The 20,129-nt window shown below is 35.4% G+C and overlaps 2 protein-coding genes across 5 annotated transcripts in view; one reads left to right on the forward strand and one right to left on the reverse strand.

Moving 5' to 3' along the window:
* The window catches only part of LOC132906121 (transmembrane protease serine 9-like), a 400,143-nt gene that overhangs the window by 221,491 nt on the left and 158,523 nt on the right, over nucleotides 1–20,129 (reverse strand). The window lies entirely within an intron of this gene.
* LOC132906424 (lachesin-like) overlaps nucleotides 1–20,129 on the forward strand; it is a 168,086-nt gene that overhangs the window by 120,188 nt on the left and 27,769 nt on the right. For 3 of the 4 annotated variants that reach the window (XM_060958600.1, XM_060958602.1, XM_060958601.1), the window contains exon 4: nucleotides 11,990–12,148. The exons of the other annotated variant lie outside the window; for it this stretch is intronic. In XM_060958600.1, coding sequence (XP_060814583.1) covers nucleotides 11,990–12,148 — 159 coding nt within the window. The remainder of the gene's footprint in view (nucleotides 1–11,989; nucleotides 12,149–20,129) is intronic. 4 annotated transcript variants of the gene reach the window in all.

The following is a 20,129-nucleotide window of genomic DNA, read 5'->3' on the forward strand; positions in this document are numbered from 1 at the left end:
GAAGTTTGACAATACGAAATTAAACATTTTTTATTTTTTAACATTTCTAATTTTTAAAAATATTCCAATACTGTTTCGTTTGCGCAATCGTTTAATACATCTATGTTCTATTTTCTCTTTTTTTTTTCTTTTTATATCTAGATGCGACGAATTTAAAATCTGTTTTTGCAAATTGGAAAATGTACTATTCACTCTAGAAAAGTTTATGAGTTTTCAGGAGAGTTATTCATAGTATTATTTACGTCCTACACTGTCATTTGGCTGACAGATATACTGTACGGCCATTTATCAATTAATGGTAATTAAAAACTTCGATGGTCCAGTTTTGGACTACTATCCATGCTATAAACTGAAAAAAAACATCCATTGCTACTGTAGGAAGGTTGAATTTCGAGTATATTTTCATCAAAAAATATAAAGTAAAATAATACATATTATATATCGAGCAATAAAATAACAATGATAATACAACTTAACAATTATTCTCACGCAATATGACTCTCCTAACTTATAAACTACTTCTACAATTCCTACTAGACTCCATCACTACTCAATCATATTGAATTTTTATAGATTTCACACATTCATACAGTCTTACTACGTGCAATCGAATTTCCATGTGTTATCATGTATCCCAGTTTATCTCCATATATTTTAAATCAGCCTCCCTTTCTAGTTTTGCATATACATTCGCCCTTCGCATTTATAAATTCTCACTTTTACAATGGTAAATATCATTGAAGTACGAGTAATCGGGTTACAAATTTACAACCGATGTTGTCAGAAGTAAAAATAAAATGGCTATCTAGGGAAATGAAAAATGAGAAAGGTTAATATAGTTTAGTATGTCAAATAATGGTTATTATTTTTTCGTCGATATCTTCGATATCTTTCAGTTGGTACGATTTATAAAGTATTCAATAAAATTAATATTAATCTTTATATATATTGATTCGTATACATGCCGGTCGTATACACGTTATTAACACAGGTCCTTCTGAGATTACTACAAAATTAGCAAATCTTTCATTACCAAAACTCCGCGAAGAATTTCAAATCTCACACGTTACAATTATCCGAGAAGTGGGCTAACGAGTTCGCAGCGTGTAGTACCGGTCACTCCATAACGAGTAAGGAATGCACAGCATTTACTGTTTCTAGTTAGGTTTCCAAATGTCGGACACATTCAGACTTGTTGTTGTTGTTGTTCCTCCAAGCAAAAGGGAATTCCTGGCTGGATAGGTGTGCCATTACAGCAAATATTTGCAAGCGAATCGTGCGTCTGAGATTGCCGGTGAATTTGTATTGCGCGTATTCCCGAAACTCCGCCGCCTTCCGGCACCTTAGGTTCCTCCTCGTGGAAACTCGGCTAAGTACTGGTGGATTCAGCGTTTTCCGTGTCTACGTAACTTACGCTTGTCCCGCGGAACATGTCCTTTGGCTGGCATTGGTATCCTTCTTCCGAGCCCATGCATCAACCGAACCTACCACCGAACTTTCTTGGCACTTGGTACCAGCGCTCCTGTTACCGCCAACTTGTCAAAGTTCGCTCAACTATGGGTCTCCTTAGAATCCACCGTGGTGTCGCCAGGGTTTCGTGATTCCCACTACCGACCCACCGATATTTAATCCCTGATTATTTCCTTGGCTTTATCGTGTGCTGCTTGTGGTTAGAAAGATAGATAGTAGAAGCTCTAACTGATTTGTAATATAGAGTAGGATCACTTGATGCAGCCTTGAAAATAGGGTACAAGTGTCTTTGTTGCTAATTGAGATGTTCACATTCGTAAATTTACAATTGCGGACAATAATATATGAATATATAGCGGAAGTAGGTGTCAATGTAATTGAATTAAAGTTGAATTTAATGAAATAAATTAAATATTAGTGTTATACACTTAAATTTCGTTTATCATATGAACCACTCATTTACCAAATCGGTTAACTGCACAAAAGAAGAAGTAAAGGAAATTGATACAATTATGTAAGATAAACCCCAATCATGTGTTTTGACATTAAAATGTAAGAAATTTAAAAAGCAAAGTTAGACACTTTTGCCTGTGAATGGCTTATATGTATATCCTTATAGTAAGTACATAGATTGTTTAGTAAATAATTGAAATTAATATTTACATTAGACCAGGCTATGTGTAGAATTTGTGATTTGTTCGAAAATGCACGATTGAATCCTCTACGTGAAACGTTTCGTAACGAGGGCAGTTCTTAAGATGTTTTCGTTTTGAATTCGTTTTGAACGCAGGAGATTTTGAGAGAAGCTACTTTTAGAAGGCATGAATATTTCATTCGAAAGGCTATTTTTGATTCGAGGAATGACATTTTCCAAAGTGGTAATTTTGTATGGTGCATAATATTATGTCACATTTTATTTTTGACTCGAATAAAGAAATCTCTTTAGCCGATGTTCATAATCTAACAATATTGATTTAGGTATTTGATCGAAGGTAGCAGAAAAATGATTCAGCATGTCTTGAACGATTGTCGAATACTATTCCACTTCTCTATTATATTACAGCTTTAAATATGTATATATATATATATTCTTGCCATCAATCAAATTTCTACACGGTACTATGGATTTTAATCTACACATCATATACGAGTTTTCAGAATCACTCTGCAGTAAATAAATTATGATGCTTTATAATTTCGTTACGTATTGCGGAATTATACAATTGTAACGAAATCTTAGGACGATTTAAATGGAAATCATATATATTTTGCGTTCGTGGAACAATTAGCTTGTCGCATGGGAGTTTCAATAGTGTCTCTTGATTTCGACTAACAATGAGTTCCAAAGTTTGAATCTTATATAAGGAATAAAATGTATGGTGATTTAATTCAGTTTTGTTTTTCTATAGTTGGTATCTTTGTAACTATCGGAAGAACATTATTTTAGTTCATACTCACATTTTTATCTTAATATTTCAACTAATTCATCTTTTGTTGTAATACATGTTCCCCTACATTTCTTTAATTAAAGTACTTCTAAACCAAATGGAAATTTCTTTATCTAACGGAAATGTACTCAAACAACCTACAGACACAAAATTAATTTCGATTTCAAAAGGCTCGACTTTAAGTTTAATAGCTTAAGCACAGATATATTACATTTCTCGTTGAGTATCATAAAAATCTTAAAATCTCGTACTCTTTCCTTTCAACGCCTCGTATACAAGGACCAGTTAACACTGGCCACGATCTTAACGAGATTGCAAATGAACCCCCGGCTATAAATCCTCCCGATTACAAATCCTGCACACACAACTCTTTGCCCACCATTCGAGGCCTCTAACCTATCTCCTACTATTCAACACCCCTTGCAAATATTCCTCTGAGATCATAAAAATGAAACTCTACGAAAACATCAAAGAAAGACGAAGAACCGAAAGGAAGCGTTTAGCATGCAATCGCGAATCCAAAATAGTGTAATCAAGGATGACGTCAGGGGCTGAAAGAATCCGGTTTGTGAAGATAGAGACACCTTGGAGCACAGAGTCGCGTTGCCTTTGTAGATTGATGTCGAATTTGCCGCGGTGCGATGCAAATGTATGTAAAGTGCACACCGCGCACCAAAACCTTCATGGCCGATTGTACACTTGGTGGGCTATTAAACACCTTCCTGGCGACTGCTGCTCCTCGCCTTAATAACTGGCCGGCCTGTTCGCTCTGCAAGAAGCCCATTTACCAGTCGCTGAGCACGGCAGAACGTGCGCCAGAAGCGTATGGCTTAACCTACACCTAACCCCTCGTTAAATTTCTTCTTTATCGTTTTCGACGATCGAGTCCGGCCATCGTTACGCGAGGCGTCAGAATAGCTGGAGGTCACAGCCGGAATTGATCGTATCCTTCTTCTCTGCTCGACCATTTGGCTCGCCGATGATCGATCGACTAGAAATTTTTGTCATTTATTCGGTGAAACGGAAGGACCATCCTGGTCTACAGTATGTTTTTGATTGCACGGGGCTGTGGTCACAATGGATGCGTGCCCTGACGAACCAGTATTCTGATGAATATCTCGAAGCAATCAAACATGAAGGCCACAGGTGAAAAACACAGATGAATCACATTTTCTGTCTTTTATAAGAAATCAAGTTTTTAATTCGATGTACTGTTGATGAATCTCATATCAAAACTACCATTGCGTTTGATTTTGGTGTCTAGGGTCGATTCTATAAGTATCTCCCACATATTGAGCATCATTTACATACGATATGGAAAGTTGGCTTTACATTGGTCCAGTAGCATTCCAATCCATCATTGGATTGTGACTGGAGTAATGTAAACAGTGTTTTTATTCCAATACAATGTCGTCATGGTAGCAAGTAATCCAGTCACACGAGGGGATCGAAAATCTACTTTTCAAATCCAGTGTTTACCCCCACCATCGAGAACACAATATTCCAACGTTACTGGAAGCGTCGAGACGGCTCAATACCCAACGCTGGCTGAAACGTAGTATAGTGTACATCCGCTTTTGCGTAAATCCATTGCCATTACAGTTTACCACTTTTAACGGTTCAAAGAAAGCTGGAATAATGTAGACATCGATCGATTTCTAGTCAAATTACTGGAATGTAATCGCTCGCTCCAGCGGTTAGACTAATGTAAACCCAGCTCAATTCAGAAGTTACATTGATCAACTCTGTAGATTGAAAAGTATGAAAGTGACAATGTTACAATCGCTGTTTTTCAAGTGTACGTCTTAGAATTTTCTTACGATAAATAAATCGTTTTTTGAGAATTCAAAATTAATCGTGTATTTATACAACAAAATGAAGATATTAACCATAAATGGAAAGTTCTGAGAGGCTCATCATACAATAACGTTTGTACATGCTTAGAAATGTACATATTTACATCTCCGGACACTTCATTTGTCAGAAAGACAGTTCATCGAGATACGCCTCCACTGCGACCATAGCATAGATCGAGGATTCGGGACAGGTGGACGTACTAGAGATGCTGATGAATTTGTAAACGCGGTAAGATTATATTTCCATGAAACTAGGAGTGTTGTTGGTCGCCTGGAGCAGTTCGCTGGACGCGCGTAAATAAGTTAGCAGACCGTTTCTGCGAGTAATTAAATGCACTCCGTGACGATGTCCCCGACACAAACACGCGATTAACTTTCAAATGGAATTCCCGAAATTCCATTAGTCAGCGGACAAACTGAAGCTGCAGCCCTTAAGCGTGCTCGCGTATACTATAATTTCCAGGGCACGGCGACTCGGAACCCCTGAGCGCAAAGCTCTTAAGCTTATCGCGAATAACCCTCGTTAAATTCCTTCCTTTATCGCGGCCGCGTTACTACCTACTTGACCGCTGCACACTGTGAAATTGCCTGTTCTCACTTTCGTGTTCGATTGGTACGACGTTTAGTCTGAACGAGAATTTCCCGATTAAATTGTGAAATTACAAGGCTGAGATTCAAGGCCTGTGTTTGCTTCATCTTGACGCTGTTGGCGTATAGTTTGATTTCGTCCTATCTGCTCTGTCATAACGGAGTTTAATATAGCAGAAGGTTGAAAAGTGGCAAGTGTTATTGATTATTCATTTACTTTCTTAATAGTTTGCCTTATTTTATATATAACTCCTACTTATAACATATTATTGAAAATTGTACAAATATTAATTAGAATTATTCTATATCGAAATAAAGTTTAAACAGGAGAAGATTATACAACGATAAATATTATTTATCAGTCATTTGATCTTTTATAGTTCGAGCTGGTTTAGTCTTCATTAGAATTATTTTATATTGAAGTAACTATACTTTAGTGATTACATCAATATAATATAACGGATGATTTACTGTTTAAATATTTTGTGATCTCTACGAAATATATGCTTGTGCTAAACAGCTTGTAGTTTCTAAATACATTTCCAGATTTGTTTCAAACTTTAGCAACATAATTTTGACAGCCGTGTCTCATTACAATGCTACTAAAATTTCTAAATATTTTATTCAACACATATGGTATATCCATAAAATGCGTCTATAGTTTTTTTTATACTTTGGTGAGCCACTGTAGTTTCTAGCAGCAGGATTAAAATTCGTACGGTGCGCTATACAAGGGGAGTTTATAAACAACTTTAAAATAACTCGTTCTTCTTACGAATGGAACGCGTGGTTCGCGCAACGTGCGGCTGGAAAAAGGATGTTGGGAGAAAAATCTATGCGAATGAAGAACTACGGGCACGTTGTGTTAGGAGAAACACGTGTGAAATAATAAATTCGACGCGATTGTTTCGCCGTATCAATAAATATACTATCTGCGGATACGACGGTTTTTTGTCGCCGCGTTTGAAACACAACGTAGCCAGAGCGCGAAATGAATTGCGCCACGCGTAGCTTGATATTTTTCTCTATGGCCCGATCCAATTGCTTTTTTGTTTGATAGCCTCACATTTACTTGATTTTTCACGAAAATTTCTCATCCATATACTCGTTTTACTTTTATTATACGGTGTTGCATTATCCGGACGATAGTCGCTCGTGAATTGTGTCCAGAAAGTTTATTGATTTATGTAGCTATACGACGATGGTTATGCATTTCTATGATACATGTGGTTTCAAGGAGATAGGGTAAATGGAAATTATGTGGTGTATTTTTGGAACAGATGTAAACTTGTCGAGTAAAAAGATTATATGTGGCGATAATATTTATTAAGCCCGGAATAATCGCGATTTGGACCAACACCTTCCTGTTGGGCCAACATTATTCGCCGAGACACGCTTACAATAAATTGTCCTATAGAAATATATTATATATAAATTATTATACAATAACCTACTAATTAGTAATATGTAAGTAAGTGCATCGTTTCCGAATTATCGTGAATCGAGAAGTTCTAGATTACAGATTTCTGTCGTATAAAGAATATTTATCATTTTATAATCATGATACTACGACTCCAAACTATCTAATCAGTTGCCTACATTTTACAGAGCAATAATTTGTTTGAAAAATTATTGTTCTGGGTTGTTTTTATACCTCCATATAAACTAGCTTGTAACTTGTAAAATTCTCATGTAAAATTAGCATTTGTATTACCAGAACTCATCACTTTCGAGTTAGCAAAGCGTTAGCTTCAAACGAATAGCAAAAGTTTTATCACAAAATTCAATATTGATAGAACCAGATAAGTAATTTCAAAATTTCTTTCAGCACACGTTTTACTCCTTTCTTTGTTTATTTGATTTCCTGAGTACTTAATATTCAATGTGTTGACAATTCTGTTCATTTTCTTCTGCATATAAGACAGCCTATCACGCTAATCAGGGTAACAAGTTACGCAAGGGCGAGAGACTTGTTTGGAAAGTTTACGTTACGTTCGAAAACCTCTCCTTGTGAAAAGTTCGTTTTCCAACTACTTTACCTCCTGAACACGTCTTCCTGAACTCGTAGGTAAGACAGGATTGAGAGTTTCCTGGAGAAAGCTAGGCCTCGATGGCGATCTTCATATATACCCTATCCTATATGTATATATATACATTATAGTTAACAAAAGCTCATGAATATTTCTCACTGGATAGAATATTCTTGGAAGAAAAGCTGCGATAATCTTAAATTATGTCTTACCATTGAGAATATCTAATGAATTTAATTGATACTTAATGAGCTTAATATTCTTGAAACTCGCTTTAACAACGAAATATTATTTAAGAAAATTTTGAATAAAAAGAATATCGCAAATATCTGATAAAAATATTATCGGAGGATATATTACAAGCAAAGAAATTGTAATAAATGGGAATATTATTTAATAAGAGATACTCTGATTTTTGTTTATAAAGTTCAAAAACTGTTTAGCTTTTTCTGGGAAATTTTCAACTATTTAACAGACCATTAGCTTTAGATATAGCGTTTCTTCCATTGCAGACTTTATGCACTTTTTCTAAAGAACTAGCTGCAATAGCATCTGTCTGTGGGAAAGTTTTCTTCATGGAATCGTTTGTCAAGTATACGGGCTTCTAAAGATCGTTAAAAACTAATTTTCACCTTGTTCTTGAAAAGCTCTTTGGATATGACACGTCTACCCTCTTGTAGAGACTAGGAGAAGTAGAAACTTTAAAATCGAAATTTTCAACTTTCAGTGATATAACCTAGTTTTCTCTATAACAACGTTCTCTATTATCTTTCGTTCTAATAATAACTAGTGGCTCTTCAAATTACATTACTCTTTATTATGTAAAAATATAGAAAAGTGCAAATATTCGAGTACGTAATTAAGAATAATATACAGGGTGCGCCGTTAGAATCCGGACAAAAGAAGTTTTGTGCAGAAAGTTGTTTATTTAAGTCAATACACAAAAACACATGAAAATGTTGTTATATCTCATTTAAAGGGTCCTTGCTGAGAACTTTTATTCTATGTAACCACCCTCTGCCTCTATGACCTGCTCTATTCTTGCTCTAAAGCGCGAGCACGCTGACTTCAACTGGTCGCGTTTAATTGTCGCGAATTCTGACTCGATAGCAGCTCGTAGGGAGTTGACGTTGGGGTGCCTGCATTTATTAGTTTGTCTCTCGATAACGCCCCACACGTAATAGTCCAATGGGTTTAGGTCGGGACTGTTAGGAGGCCAGAAATCTTTCGACCAAAACATGTCCACATTGTCAGAGAGCCAATTTTGAACAAGATGACTTGTGTGAGCAGGTGCGCCATCTTGTTGAAATAAATACGGCCTTCCAGAAGCCGTAATTTCCATCCACGGCTTTATTACTGTCTTCAGGACCTCCAAATAAACCTCCTTTGTGATTCTTTCGCCTTTTTGGAAGAAGTGCGGAGGCATGACGTCGCCCTCACTTGAGACAACGCTGAACTTTTCTCGCCGGAGAAGGAGAACCCTTCTCGAACCACTCTGAGGCTGCGTATCTCTTAGCAATGTCGTATACCGTCGATCTTGGGTAGCTAAAGAATTTTATAATTTCGACCGGCGTTCTCCCGGCGCGAAGACTTTCTATAATCGCCGCTCTTCTATCGTATTCCGGGTTTTGCTTAACGAGTTCTGTCATTTTGAGGTTATAGAAGACTTATTGACATATTTAACTAACTTCAGAGTCAATCAGCACAAACATCTGAATTCTAATATGGTGGGAACTACAAATTGAATTCTGTCCGAATTCTAACGGCGCACCCTGTAATTATATTAAGCAAATATTCTCATTGATTCCTAAAAATAATTCGTTTTTAGAACGCGTTTAATCATAAATGGCATTTTCTTCCTTACCTCTTCTATTTAAAGCATTAAAAAATTTCTACGTTGACATTCTACTTCACTATACTAAAAATATTGAAGGTTTCTAAATTCTGAATTTGAATTCTTCATTTTTGAATTTCAAATTTTAAATTTGTGTTTCAAAATTGGAACTTCAAGCTTTGAATTTTTAAATTCTTTAAGTCTGAAGGCTGCATAATTCTATAAAGGTTTCCGATGGTTCCAAACGTTTCAACATTTCAGAAGTGCAGCGCATTTTGAAAAACATATTCGTACTTCCTTTAATTGTTTCAAACGCTATTACAAGCAATCAATTTTCTATAAAGATATAATGTGTTCCTTTGAATTCCGTGAAACTAAAAATCGAAAAATCGAATGAAAGCACTGGTCGATGCTATTTTGGAACAGTTTTTGTTACCTCTTATGAACCAATGGTTTTTACAATCTTTTTTATATTTTTATGCATGAAACATATTTCATGAAGTATAATACCTAATTGTTTTATAAACGAAAAATTGATCGATGAAGTATATTATTTGATTGTTTTATATTACTTTATACAATTACGTTATTTGATTGCTTAACTTGAATCTATTGATTCAATTAAAGTTTCATTTTACACAAACGTTTCGCAGTTATTGTGATTCGTTCGACAATTTTAGCGTTATATAGTTGTTTTACTTGATTTTGCAGCGCGTAACTAAAATTTAGTGTTCTTTACAATTTATTTCTACAAAATAATTCTTACAAAATATTAAATATATTTTTAGAGATAATAAAGTTGGCGTATTTAAAAGTTTCAGTGAGCGAGATTAAGAGTAAATGTATCGTATAAATATATAAGCCCTAGATGCCAGAATTAAAAAGTGAAACTGCAGGTATCGTTTTAATCGATAACGCCACCTCGCCTTTCCCGTTTAAATTGAAATTATAACCTTCAGTAAATTGAAGAGCGTGGTTATCATCGTGCACCACGATATGCCATTTAATTTCCAGCGCGTGCGAAACAAAACACTTTCCCTTCTGCGATTGAAATGACGATTAAAGTACCGGAGCGTGGCCAATTATCGCGAATCAATGGCATGAAACAAAAGCCCGCCGCGGCCCCTTCGTCTCACTTACGTCAAGGGAAAAAGGAAATCGAGCCACCAGAGCTGCAATAATAGCCATTTAATTCTTTCCCTTAGAAATTTTCAAGCAATTTACCCGCATACAATTCCGCATTATATTATGTATTATGCGTATTATGAAATTGCTTTCAACTTTTTTAATTGACAGCTTATTTCATGAATAATACGTTTCATTTAGCGAACGTTTCAATATATATTCTGAAAGTCTTTAATACGGAGTATAAAATACATGTGAATTAATTTGACATTCACTAAAATGTGTAAAATATTATTTCTATTAATTTTTAATATAATTTTAAATATTTTTTCTATTAATTATTTCTATAATATTAAATTTCCCTAAATAGGTTTCTTTAAACAATTCATTTATTTCTACATATAATGTATTATCAAGAAAAATATTTAAGTTAACTCTAAATACAAACTTGCAGTTTAATTTGTGTTCGCTAAACAAAATGTAAATTTGTGTTGATTAAATTCTCGCTTTGTCAGTAAATATTGTACATTTTTGAAAACCTAGTTTCATATTTTTTAGGCATCTTGAAATCCTAACGATAAAATTACATATAATTTTAAATTTACAAACGATCATAAATCATTTTTCACAATTTCGTATAAATAATATTCAAAAATATAACTATCCGAGACAACTCTCTACATGCGCTCTGTGCACTCTAAAAAAAGAAAAAAAAATATACCAGTAAAATTCACTCAAACCCATTCCAACATGTCCTTACAATACTCCACACATCAATACATACCTCGCATTCACCCAAACAAAACATCCAGCATCAAAGTTTCATCCAATAACATACCAAACCTAAATTCTATGAAAGAGAAACTCCTAAACAATATCCTACATGGGTATATGTACAGTTGCTCACGAAAGAATCGAAAAACCTGTAGAGATGTCACAAATATATTATGTGTGTTATATAAAATATTTTGAAAATTCATTAGCACTGTAACAAGATTTGGCTATCATAATTATATTGCTAAAGTTTGAAACAAATCTACAAATGTGCATTTATAACCATGACAATTCTCTCAGTTCAAATTTAGTCATACGAAAGTCCTACTAAATCACACGAAATTTAATACCGATCTGGAAACCGATCGATTAGTATGTGAGTAACACAATGGTATGAAAATACTTTGTATAGTCACTATACACAAAAGGTTCCTATAATATATACTCAAGTATTTTTCTGAGCCACTGTACTGTGTGTAATTCCAACTCACACTGCACAGAACCCGAATTTCGCACAGGATTCCAGGTGATCGAAAGCACCTTAAACGCGTCACCACACAATAGGGAGGCGGATCGGTGAACCGGTCACGTCACGACGTAACGCAGGCCCGTTCAAGCGTATTCACGATCAGCCGAGCGATTCCCGGTTTTACGATCGGATTGTCGTATGCGGAACACTAGGGCGGTGGTCGATTCGTCGATGGCGTTGCGGAATATTTGCGAATACACAACGAGACATCGGTAGATCGGGGCCAGATAGCCATCTATCCAATCGAATGGCGTCGCGTTCGAGCGTGCCCTGTGTATACGAGGTGTACACGAGGGAGGCGGGATAGTATCGTTGCAATGTGCTCATTGTTTCAGTACCACCGGATATCCTGGACGACTCCACCAGCACCGACATGGAGGTACGAGAGGGCAGCAATGTGACATTACGATGCGCCGCGACTGGTACCCCCAAGCCGAAGGTCACGTGGCGGCGAGAAGTTGGTGGCACGATCGCACAATCCAATTCACACGAAGGTACGTATTTAAGGAGTAAATGGAATGAACGTGAGAGATATACTATTTCTTGAGTTTGTGGAGACTGTATTTAATACCAGAACTAGGAATTTATAATGAGTGATAGCTATTACAAATGTTAGGTTGTTAATAAGTTTATGCTGTATTTGTTGCCCCGCTATTCAGAAGCTTTTATTAAATGCAGCAGAAGGTTGATTTTGAAAATGCCTATTCTCATTAAATGCAATGGTTGGTTGATTTTAAAAATTCTCATTTTTCTTAATCCAACACCTCATTATTTTTTCATGGATATTTACGTCAACCATCCAGCAATTTACCGATTTGTTACTTTGTTTAAAGCGAAACGTTGAAATATTATATGCGATTGGTATTACATAGCCTCAGACATAACTCTAAGAAACGTCTGGATCGTCTTTGACACTATCCGCCATCCAACTCGTTTGCTACTACTATTTGACCCATCTGCACCGACTGGACCATGTTTCCTTCTTTCGTACCTTGGGTCCATTTATGCCTGCTTTCTCGCTGCAGGCATTGTTATCCTGCAATCGTCCTCGCCTCGTTCCGCGTATATTGCCACTTTTCTCGCACCGGGAAGCATACTTTCCCTGGACCTTCTCCTGCCGAATAAAGCTGGGAAAGACACACGACTCGTTCGCCTCTCTGATTGCATGAGATCTTTATTGCGAGGATAGAGTAGCAACGCCTGGGTTTTGACAGCTACGCCAGCTAGATGAGATCGCACCCCCTGCTCGTTTCTTTGGCGTTTGTGCTTTGACGCGAGATGTCTTGCGACGAATTCTAGCTCGCGTGAGTCATATATTTTGACTCATCTCAAAGTGAATGATGGAATTAATTTCTAGTCTGAATGGATGTTTGACAGATTAAACGTGAAATAGTAATATGTGCGCTATAAGATTTGTCACATAACACAAAAGTGAGTTAAGTATACTGTTTTAAAACGTAGATTATTCAAAAAATTTTCATAATCATATTTGACGGATTAGAAGATAATTTGGTTATATATAGTTCGATCTTGACTTTATCTTGCCCTAACTCATCCATTTCGATTAGTTTCATATATAAATTGAACATACAGTCCCTTATACATGATCCATAACTGTACGAGCCATACAGAACATGAGTCCCTTATACAAAACAATGGAGATCTAGATTAACAAAAATTGATAGAGTCAATGAAAGTAGAATATAGATTGAATTGCAATAAAATGAATGAGAAGTTTATTTCTATGGAATATATGAATATAGATGTTTATTTTATCAGTTTAAAATTTTGTTTTGTTTATTTTTCCATGTTACAATTTTATTTTAATAAAATTCAGCACATGGTCCCAATTTAATACAAAATACTGTGTGTGAGGAAACATAATTCAATTTTGCTAAGGGAGGATAATAATTAAAGTCGTACTTCGATACAGTTTAACGCGATCAGTAGAAATAAAACTTGACTCAATTATAATTCTCCAAAACGTATAGAAACAGAATAAAACAATTGACGAAACGAATAAAGTTGGAACTGTGCATCAGCAGAACATTGTATTTATGAATTTAAAGTTTACCAAATAGATTAATTTAATTAAATCAACTTTAATGGTAGTAGTATCTATAGTACTCATTGTTAGTAGTTTAAGATTAATGTTTGTAGAGACCACTATAATATCTTACGCTTACAAATTAATTTTCCAATGTGTTTACATGGATGTGCATATTTATTTCTTTATTTATCGATAATCATGTAAATATTTGCCATTAACATATCCTACTGCTGAAACTGTATTTTTCTTTAAAAGACGCGTATCTTTCTTTACTTCTATAAAATTCTACTTTTGTCAAAGATAGCATTAATTAAATATTAGTTTAAATTATGTTTGTTCCAACTTCGATACGTACTGTTTTCTTTGTCAGAATCTTTCTGTTAAAACACATACACTAAAAGACAACAACTGAGTCAGTAGATATTGTTGAGAGGTAGTTCTGTTTAGTGCATATGCTGCATGCACAACGTATAGGTCAATAGCAGCGAATGGATTAATCTATTGAAGACCAGACAGCGAAGTGATGCACGAATTATACGGAAACGCTGCATTATTGTTCTACAACGAATTTGAAAATCTTAATATTCGATTGAAAATTGCAAATCTCAAAATCTGAAGATTAGAAAATTTGAAAGTTTGAGTATTTAGAAATTAGAGATTCCGCGTTAACGCAACTTTTTTCTTTGATAGGTTGATTACGTCGAACGTCAATCACCTGTTTCTGGGATTTTTACGAATACTTCAAGTCATAAGAGCAGTGAACATTTTTCATTAGTGAACATTTGATTATTTTAGCAAACAATTATTAATTGTAATATATTAATTATAATGAAATATGAGCTGAAAAATATTTTCCTTTCGGTACCAGAGCCAAAAGTGAATCCAGTTAAGCATTGATCGTGTGCTTTACTGTTCATGCATTATAATTGATTGACGTTCTACAGTAATACGTTTATGGATGTCGCACTGTGTTATTCTACATGTTTTCGGTCATCGACTTCCCTGTCACACACGCAAATATGGCGAGAATAACATCGTTCAAAAACGGTCTTGTCCTATTTCGACAATATATTTGACATACATATTATTCGCATAAACTTACACGTAAAGCACAATACATCCAATTACAATTCAGTCGAATATCATTCATTATTCAATTAATTATTCCCATTTCTATAACATACTGATATCAATCAGGAATTATTAACGACCTAGAGCATTCTGGAGAATTCTAATTTAGAACGAGTCACGAAAACGTTCGATGAAAGAGAATTGTTAATAAATTACTAATAATGATCATTTTGTGATACGTCGAACGGATCGATCGCCATCGTCAATCATATAGAGATGACACTAACGATTGCTGAAAAATTATTGATAACTTAATGATGCTTATCAATATACCAAGTGATATCGCCGAGGTACCGGCGAGATAAATAGAAATGACTAGAGAATAAATAGAACGTAGCACGCGATAAATTTATCACTATACTGCAGATTTTTTACAAATTCATATTTTTCACCCACTATATATTATCGTGAATATTTTGTACGGATATTTTATATACTTTTTGGGCTAGATGTATTTAGTAAATATCCGCACCATAAAAATTTTCAAAATTGCATCTAAAATCCTTTAAGGACAAATACTTCAATCCTGAAAACTTGAAGTTTCAATTTCCTTTTTCTTTTCCTTGTCGCAGACCAGTCAATTAAACGTCATTCTCCTTGATGCACTCATTAAGCACGATGCACTTCAATTAAATAAACGAGCAGCCTTGAACAGTGCATTTCGGAATCGACATGCAATAGTATAGACTAATCTATCCTCCAATTCGGAAATCGATACTGGTCGGTTTCCTTATCTATTTCTGTCCAGGTGGAATCGATGCGACGAGCGTTTCAGTTTTCAAGCCGTCAAAGCGTCCATCGGTCGTTTTGTCCATCCTTTTGCCCCTTAATTACCATTTCTGACCCCTTATTCGAATTATTCAGTTGTCTATTCTTCGTGCCACTCTGTCTCTTTACCCGATACGCAATTCCTCTGATCCAAGTCCACCCCTCCCCAGCTCCCTCGAGGCGCCATGACTGTTCAACCCATTCCGTGACTAATTGCACACGGAAGTGCAGGGGACGTTTCGAATTGTACGGTCTGCAGGTGCGTAAGCAAAAGGGTTAGCCTAACCCTTTCTCTGCGCCCTTCTCCTCACCCTTTCCTGAGCCGGATCGTTCTCAATCCTCCTCGTCCTTTCCAGACTCGAGCTTAAACACTAAGACTATGAACAGCGGTGACAATTGCGAAGCGTTTGTGGTTTCTCGTTTGAGCGAGCCAGGCGACAATTTTTTAGCCACTTTAGCCAGATAAATGGCCAAGGTTCTCTTCCCGTTAATTAAAATCCTTAATTCTAGACTCTTAATTGATGAAGGAGTTGAAGTCTAAAAGGGTTGAACGATTTCTTTTTAAAACAACTGACAATTTCGGGGACTGAATAAGAATTGGAAATTGTGAAAGCAGTCATGAACTGGAAGACTCGGGATCCCGTTTCTGCTTTTCTTAAATCTTTCAGAGCTTAACCTGAAACTGTCTTTTCTGTCCTTGGATGAAATAAGAGCTTTTCTTCTCACCTCGTTTGACAAATCGTTCGATTACGTTTGAATAGTCGGCTCCGGTCATGCTTCAAGTCACTTCTTCAAGAGCAAGAATGTGACGTTTGGGAAGAGTTTTGGGAATTTTTAGCTGTTAGAAGTTTCTTTTCCTGTAGGAATTGAAGTAAGGATTGCTTCGTTACACAATTTTCTTTGCATTTCATAAATTATGTTTTCATATGCAAATACCAATACTTTATGAGTGTTAACGCGCGACAGATAGATAATTATATATTTGTATGTATATAAGGTTATAGCATATATTTGAAAGATTGTAATAATATCTTAGTACATCTAGAACTTTTTGTACATTGAAACTAACATCGTCAGTGACGTTTTACAGAACACAAGTTACAATTTATCGATAAGTTGTAAATCCTGTGGCATAATAGTGATATTTTTCATCAGAAAATAAAATTTTACAAGAATATTTTATTAATTACAAGTCATACAATTATCCTATTTGACGTAAAATTTCATTATTAATTATTAAATCATCTCATACGAGAGTATCAGTCTCCTTCGTTCGAATATATGTCAGCTTATCGTACCTATTCACATTCTACGTGAATTTTAACTGAACCAATCCAACTTCAAACATCACGTAGAAAGAAGAATCCTCAAAAATCGAATGTCTTCAGGTATCTACCGAAAGCTTTGAAAGCTGTATCTATAGGATGTATCGGATTCGAAGTTTCGATATAAGAGAGGATATGACCTACACTAGAATGAGAAGGAATTTCGCTAGTCTGGTTAGAAGATAGGAATGAAATTCCAGTGATTTATTCACCGGATGAACTTTTTATCGTTCTAGTCTGGTTTTAAGGAATCGTTTTAAGCATTTGTCGCCGTTGCTTCCTTTTATTCTTCCTATTCGCTTCTTATGCGCTTCTGCTTCGCCCAGCTGTCGGTTCTCGACGAGAAGCGGTTCGATTCCATTAGGCGATAAGTAAAAGAAAAATAAAATATTCCACCAGTTCTGTATAGCTATTTCTATTCTTCCGCCTTTTTCTCTCCTATCTCTCTGTTTCTCTCACTCGTACTTTCGAAACGACGTTTTGTCTTTTCGCAGCAGACACGCAAGGCCGAACTTGATGGCGTTGGTAGATGAAAAGCAAAGTCTTTTCTCCGGTGAAGCTTCCTGTCGGTAATTTCAGAACAGCTAGAAGCGATGCTCGCGTAATTGCCCAAGTACGAACAGCTTGACACGTGGAATGAATTTCGACGGGCTAAACGATCTTCTCAACAGGTGTTTAAAGGGACGTGCCTTTTTTGTGCCTCTTTCAATGCACTCAATTAGGGTTGCAGCACCCTCTCCTTTGAACTACGAACTTCTGCCGTATTGGTGAAATGTCTTTTCGAAGTTTTAGAAAGTTTATAATGAGTTGAAAATGAAAAATATTCGGATGTTCTTTACCTGTATTTTCATTTCCTGTTCCTTCGCAAATTAATTATCATACGGTGGAGTTATTCCGTAATGGGAAATTGAAAGTTAGAGACTGAAAATTGGTAATTTATATTTGGTAGTTTTTGCCTACGTATGTTGTCTTTTATGTCTTAGATGATTAATTATTAAACGGTGGAGCGAGAAATTGAGCGAGAGATCGGATATTAGAAACCGAAAATCCGTAATTAGTAATTGGTATTTGGTAGTTAAAAGCTATTAATTGGACATAGAGAGTTCACGTTGCTGGAAATTAGCGAAATCATCAAATATCGTTTATTGTTTCGTCAAAGTTGATGATTAGCAATTGGTTATTGGAAATTTGATTGATTAAGTCATCAAATGTGTTGGTGTGTTTATTGCTTTATGCAGATAAAACAGAAAACACACCACTTTAAATCTCAAATTCTGTATTATTCTCAATTACGTCATAATTTCATTTATTAATTGATGACAATTGCAAAATAGTTATTGAATATTTATAAATACATTAGTAGCTAGCATTTGAAAATTTTAACTTGACAGAAACTTCACCGAATAACAAATTCATTATTTTGAACTATATCATACTTTAATTAACTATTAAACTACAATTTAATCATAATTTAATTTATACCATAGTTTAAAGTAAAGAATAGTAATATTAATTCTATTTAGTGCCCATATTTTTTGTCTGCAGTAATACAAACCAATAATTTATTTTTATTCGATAAAATTCAAAGACGTTTAATACAATTATTCGTATCGTGCAATACCTGGTATCGTTGTTTGAAGTAATTTCAATGTCCGAGGAAATTAATTTCCTCATATCAAACTATAGTTATTCAATAAATACTACTGCGAAAATGTAGTCACGTTCACAGTAGTGAAACGTAATAAAATTTACGTAATTAATTATATTGGCGATGAAACGAGACTGCGTTAGAATAAAATTCGACTTGTTGTGTTTGCTCTACATTCACGATCTCCATCGTCGAAAATTCAAAAATTGTTTACTGACTGTCTCGGACCTCGCCTGTTTCGATGGCATAGCACGCAAAGCGCTTTTTATGAGATTAAATTTCAATTTTCAAATTGGCCATCAATTTCCCAGATCAGCAAGCGGCTCTAAATCAAAAGATTCAAACAACAAAGAGGCCAGCGAGCAGGTTTCATAAATTTTACTTTGAAGTGGCGGTTTCGTTTAAAGTTTTTTATACAGAGATTAAATTCTAACGAGTACATGATCCTATTTAAGATGATATCGTAAATTTTTATCAAATTTTCTAATTTTGTAAAAAGGAGAAATGCAAAGCTGCAAGTTGTATGTGTTGGAGAAGTTCCTTCGTAAAAAAAAACTTCTAGATTATTTCTCTTAAGGTGTTGACTGAGTTTTAGAAGAATTTTGATTTTATATGTATGAAATTTTCTTCAAATCGTTAAACTTTCGCAATGAAACTCTGAAACTACTACCTGCCTTTATTTAGCGGCTTAATAGTTATTTTAGCTTGCAGATTTCCCCGCACTTTAAATGTTTTTAAGGAAAGTCTGAAGTTATTGTACTTGCGCGTTTATATCTCCTTTGTTAAAGAAGCGGTTATTGTGGTGAGAATTTTGTTTTGTAAAAGTAGCTATTAGAGTAAAAATTGGGCGAGAAAAATGTTGATCAAATAACTGGGATAATCAAATCACGAAACTCGTAAATTTAATTCAGAATGATTTATCATAATCATATTCAACAGAATTGCAATATCTTAAACCGAAAATCGATATTTCAGATGATTTGTCTCTTTCGTATTTCTATAATACCGACATACTGAAGATTCTCTCGTTCCGGATTCTCAAATTACGTATGTCATTGAAGTTCATAAAGTCAGGAAATTAGCATCTCCTTTCGCGGTTTCTACCATTACAGTCGCTACTTTAATAAATTGTCGGTACGGAGAATTTCACGGGCCACAGAGGAGGTTTCGTTAAACGCGGTTACATCACTTACGTGCCCCTTCAAGCGATCTAATTAAATCTCTTAAGTAGGTTTTCCGTTTTTGCCTTGCAACGTTCACCCACTCGTATCCGGTGCATCGCACTCCGACTTCTCGTGGTTCGAATATTTTCCAGCAGATTACAGCCGTTCCACGGGTATAATCATATTTAACGTTTACCAGCCTTAGCAGCAACCCGGCGGCAACGTTATTACTCGTAAACATAGGCATTGATTACGTAAACAGCTGGCAAACTTTATAACAATTCACCTGTTTCGTGTACTCGCCATAACGAAAATGTGCACTTACGCTGTCCTTTGAAAGTACCGAATCGGCTTAATTTTGATAATGTAAATGTTTGATAATGATGTAAA

This window comes from Bombus pascuorum, chromosome 4 (genome assembly GCF_905332965.1).
Source record: "Bombus pascuorum chromosome 4, iyBomPasc1.1, whole genome shotgun sequence".
NCBI classification, from domain to species: Eukaryota; Metazoa; Arthropoda; class Insecta; order Hymenoptera; family Apidae; genus Bombus; species Bombus pascuorum.